This window comes from Bison bison, unplaced genomic scaffold (genome assembly GCF_000754665.1).
Source record: "Bison bison bison isolate TAMUID 2011002044 unplaced genomic scaffold, Bison_UMD1.0 scf7180017864093, whole genome shotgun sequence".
Taxonomy (NCBI): domain Eukaryota; kingdom Metazoa; phylum Chordata; class Mammalia; order Artiodactyla; family Bovidae; genus Bison; species Bison bison.
This window is the reverse complement of record NW_011494665.1, coordinates 3,092,583-3,097,075: the sequence shown is the minus strand read 5'-3', so window position 1 is coordinate 3,097,075 and position 4,493 is coordinate 3,092,583. Positions and strand designations below refer to the sequence as shown.

General features: G+C 59.9%; 1 protein-coding gene across 1 annotated transcript in view; it reads left to right on the top strand.

Moving 5' to 3' along the window:
• The window catches only part of SLC27A3 (solute carrier family 27 (fatty acid transporter), member 3), a 4,489-nt gene extending 643 nt beyond the window's left edge, over positions 1–3,846 (top strand). Inside the window, 9 exon segments of the mRNA XM_010838396.1 lie at positions 71–556; positions 878–1,036; positions 1,609–1,733; positions 1,991–2,185; positions 2,296–2,386; positions 2,473–2,671; positions 2,904–3,001; positions 3,127–3,257; positions 3,528–3,846. Coding sequence (XP_010836698.1) covers positions 71–556; positions 878–1,036; positions 1,609–1,733; positions 1,991–2,185; positions 2,296–2,386; positions 2,473–2,671; positions 2,904–3,001; positions 3,127–3,257; positions 3,528–3,704 — 1,661 coding nt within the window. The 3' untranslated portion in view covers positions 3,705–3,846.
• Positions 3,847–4,493: the final 647 nt, after the last annotated feature.

Sequence of the window (4,493 nt, the reverse complement as noted above, 5' to 3'; positions counted from 1 at the left end):
CGGACGGGCGGGGGCGGGGCCAGCCACGGAAAGGGGCGTGCCGAGGGCCGAGCGGGAGTGGGCTGGAGAGGAGGCCGCACTCTCTCCAGGGGGTTCGGAAGCGGTGCGGAAAAGAGTTCTTCGGGCTTGTGACGGGAGGCAGCTGGGTCTCTTTCTGGTTTCCCAAGGATTTCCCAAGACTTGGGCTCCAGGTCCCAGGCCCATGATGGGACGTCGGTCCTGTCCTCTTCAGCCTTCCTTATTCGGGAACTGTGCGAGTCGGGGGTGGGGGCACAAATAGGGTAAAGGGTGGGGAGTCTTCTGGGTCGGGTGAAACTGCGGGGCTGTGCTTTCCCACCCCATCCAGAATTCTTGGAGTCCCTGGAGCCTGATCTGCCGGCCCTGAGAGCCATGGGGCTTCACCTGTGGACTGTGGGCTCTGACACCCGTCCTGCTGGAATCAGCGATTTTCTGGCTGAGGCCTCCGCTGAAGTGGATGGGCCAGTGCCCGGGTACCTGTCTGCCCCCCAGAACATGACGGACACATGCCTGTATATCTTCACCTCCGGCACCACGGGTGAGCATATTTACCTCCCAGAATCTAAAGCCAAGGAAGGCAGGGGCCTGGGACCAGGAACTGTGACCTCCTGGGCTCCTAGGCCACTGCTCCACAGCCCCCAGGGAGAAGGGTGATCCCAGGGGCCACTACCTCGGCAACCCTCCCACCCCTCTTCATTTCTCCACTTCCCTGAACGTCCCTCATTTCTGGGACATCGCGGCCTGCCTTCTCAGTTTCAGCCTTGCCTGTGCCTCTTGCTGCGGGAAACCAGCAGGGGCAAAGGGGGAGACAAGGCTTGGGTTCAGACCCTTCCCTGACCTCCCCTGCCCCCACCCCCAGGCCTCCCCAAGGCTGCTCGGATCAGTCACCTGAAGATCCTGCAATGCCAGGCATTCTACCAGCTGTGTGGTGCCCACCAGGAGGATGTGATCTACCTCGCCCTCCCACTCTACCACATGTCTGGCTCCCTGTTGGGCATCGTGGGATGCTTGGGCATTGGTCAGTCTCCCCCGCCCCAACCCTTCATTCAGCCCTCTGGCAAGTGCTTAATGCCAGCAAACCTCTAAGTTCCTACTGTGGTGTGCTCACCTGGGGATGCTTCCTGAGCCCTTCAGGGTGGAGAATGGAGAGGAAGGAGGCTGGGTCTCCTCTACAGGAGCTCCTGGTTCAATGGAGAAGCATCACCTGCACAGACCTACAGGCTGAGCAACCAGGGGGGGCATGCAGTTCGTGGAACTCCAGGCTCCAAAGGCCAGGGGATGGGAGGGCTGTGAATGTCAGCCCAGGAAGGGGCAAATGGAGAAGAGGGTTGAGACCTGGGGGCAGGGTTCAGAGAATGGACTGCGTTAGGATGGAAGTGGGGACAGGGCGCTCACCTCCCTAAATTACAGGTGGGAAGGGATGAGGGCCAGCTTGGCCTGTGGCAAGTATGACTGTCACAGCCTGGTCTTTCAAGGAATTACACTATAGTGAAGGCTAGTATCTGGGAAGAAGGGAGTCAGGACCCCACGCCCCCCTCCAGCTATAACCTCGCCTCCTTCCTTCCTCCTCTCCCCCCCTCATCCTGGCAGGGGCCACAGTGGTGCTGAAGTCCAAGTTCTCAGCTGGCCAGTTCTGGGAGGACTGCCAGCAGCACAGGGTGACGGTGTTCCAGTACATCGGGGAATTATGCCGATACCTCGTCAACCAGCCCCCGGTGCGTGGGCGCAGATCCTGGGCGGAGCCACGGCGGCAGGGAGGTGGGCAGTTGGCAGGGGCCACTGAGACCATTGTCTTGAGAGTCAGAGAGAGGAAGCAAAAAGAAGAGAACGGAAGGGGGGAGAAGGAGCCTGGGTGGTCGGACTTGGATGCTTAGGGCACCTGAAGGCGGTCACAGTGAAGGGCGTCGAGGAGAAGGGGAGCTGGCCAGCATCTGGAGGCTGAAGCTCCTGCCGCTCTTCCCACCTGTCTCAGAACAAGGCAGAACGTGGACATAAGGTCCGGCTGGTGGTGGGAAGTGGGCTGCGGCCGGACACCTGGGAGCGCTTTGTGCGGCGCTTCGGGCCCCTGCAGGTGCTGGAGACGTACGGGCTGACCGAGGGCAACGTGGCCACTTTCAACTACACCGGACAACAGGGCGCTGTGGGGCGTGCCTCCTGGCTTTACAAGGTGAGTTGCAGGAGGAAGCCAGGAAATCCGGGGGACAGTGAGGGGGGAGTTAGTGGGGAGGGGGCTCATGCACCGGAAGTGACCCAGTCCCTGGGTCTCCCTTCCCCCAGCATGTCTTCCCCTTCTCTTTGATTCGCTATGATGTCACCACAGGGGAGCCAGTTCGGGACACCCAGGGGCACTGTGTGGCCACGTCTCCAGGTTTGTGTCCAGGTGGGGTGGGCGGGATGGTGTACTTGGAGAGTGGCGTGGGGGGTGGGCACCCCTGACCCCGGTGGCTCTGCCAGGTGAGCCAGGCCTGCTGGTGGCCCCTGTGAGCCAGCAGTCGCCATTCCTGGGCTATGCTGGGGGCCCAGAGCTGGCCCGGGGAAAGCTGCTGAAGCACGTCTTCCAGCCTGGGGATGTTTTCTTCAACACCGGGGACCTGTTAGTCTGCGACAACCAGGGCTTTCTTCGCTTCCATGATCGTACTGGAGATACCTTCAGGTACCTGCCCCTCACTCTCTGATTCTTCTCCCGGGCATCTGAATCTCTGGGACCCAAACCCTCTAAACCTCTAAGCTGTGTACCAACCCAGCTTCTCACCTAACCTCTCCTCTCCAGCCTCTAGCTTCTTCCCCGAAACCATCTGGCACCTCGCCCTCATCCCAGCCTCTTTCTCTCCCCACCAAGCTCAGGAGGCCCTGCCCCCTGACTCCCAGTTTCCCATCTCTGGCAGGTGGAAGGGGGAGAATGTGGCCACCACCGAGGTGGCCGAGGCCTTGGAGGCCCTGGACTTTCTTCAGGAGGTGAACGTCTACGGAGTCACTGTGCCAGGTGCCCAGGCAGTGGGGAGAGGCACCAGGCCCACCAAGCAGAAGTGGTGTTACGTCGGGTGCAGGGAGCAGAGGGCCTTGTGGGGGTCAGCTCCCACGGCTGACCCTGCCCCCCACACCCACCAGGGCATGAAGGCCGGGCTGGGATGGCAGCCCTGGCTCTCCGTCCCCCCCACTCTTTGGACCTTGTGCAGCTCTATGCCCATGTTTCTGAGAACTTGCCACCTTATGCCCGGCCTCGATTCCTAAGGCTCCAGGTAAGCAGCCACCCCTGCTCGGACCCTTTACCTCACCCTGTATATCTGCAGCAGTCACTGTCTCCCAAACTCCACCGGACGACCCCCACGTAACATACTCTGTGAAGAGAAAAAGCAGTTCCTTCCCAGACCCTGTCACCCTCTCCTCTAAACCTGGGCCTCATCTCCTCTTTCCCCAGACCTGCCCCTCCACAAAACTCAGGCAGTTCCCCTGAACTGCTGGGGCAGAATACCCCTTCCTTCAGCCTCCTCTGACCTCCCCTTCCCCAGGAGTCCCTGGCCACCACAGAGACCTTCAAGCAGCAGAAGGTTCGAATGGCAAAAGAGGGCTTTGACCCAAGCACACTGTCCGACCCGCTCTACATTCTGGACCAGGCGGGGGGCGCCTACCTGCCACTCACACCTGCCCGGTACAGCGCCCTCCTGGCCGGGGACCTTCGCATCTGAGCGCCCCCACGCCAGCGCACCTGACAGGGGGGCCGTGTGGGCTGGGGAACCACTGTTGGGGATCTTTTCTATACCAGATTTGTAATCTGTATTTTGTAATAAACTTGACCAGAGGTCCCCTGGCTCTTTCTGCTCCACAGTATCAGCTTTCCCATCTGTTTGTGGAACTGCTTTTCTCACTGACATTTTCTCCCGGTCAGAGCTACAGGCACTCCTGCCGGGACTCTGGGCCTGAGTTCAGTGTCTGGACCTCGGTATTTTTCCTCTCGGATGACCCCGTGTGATCCTTGTCCCTGGAAAACCCCTGATGACTGATGTCTGTGCTGTGGGTATTCTGTCCCAGTTTCACTCCCTGAGCATGGGGCCCCCACTGCTTCCTCTGGGGAGCTAGAGGTCCCAAGGGGTTCGCTCAAATGGCCTAAGTGGACAGAGGTTTGGAAACACTGCCCCCTGCGGGCAGCCAAACATCTCCACAAACTCACCTGTGGTTGGGGCCTGGGGAAGGGTCTTAAATGGGCAAAACAGAGGCTTAATTTTGGGGGAAAGGACCCTCCAGACACCCCTCACCCCTCAAAACTGGCTTTGTTATCCACTCCCTGAGGGGGAGGGGTGCAGCGTCTCAGTGCAACTCAGATGTTCCGAATCTTACCCACAGGTAGTCCTGTATTCCCAGAAGTAGCAGTGCAGTTTCTGGGAAGAGTTTGCCTGAAAGCCCTCCTTGGAGCAGGGCTTCAAAAACATGTATGCTTGTGGTGGCAGAGGGATGGGGAAATCAAAAGGAAAAGGGCC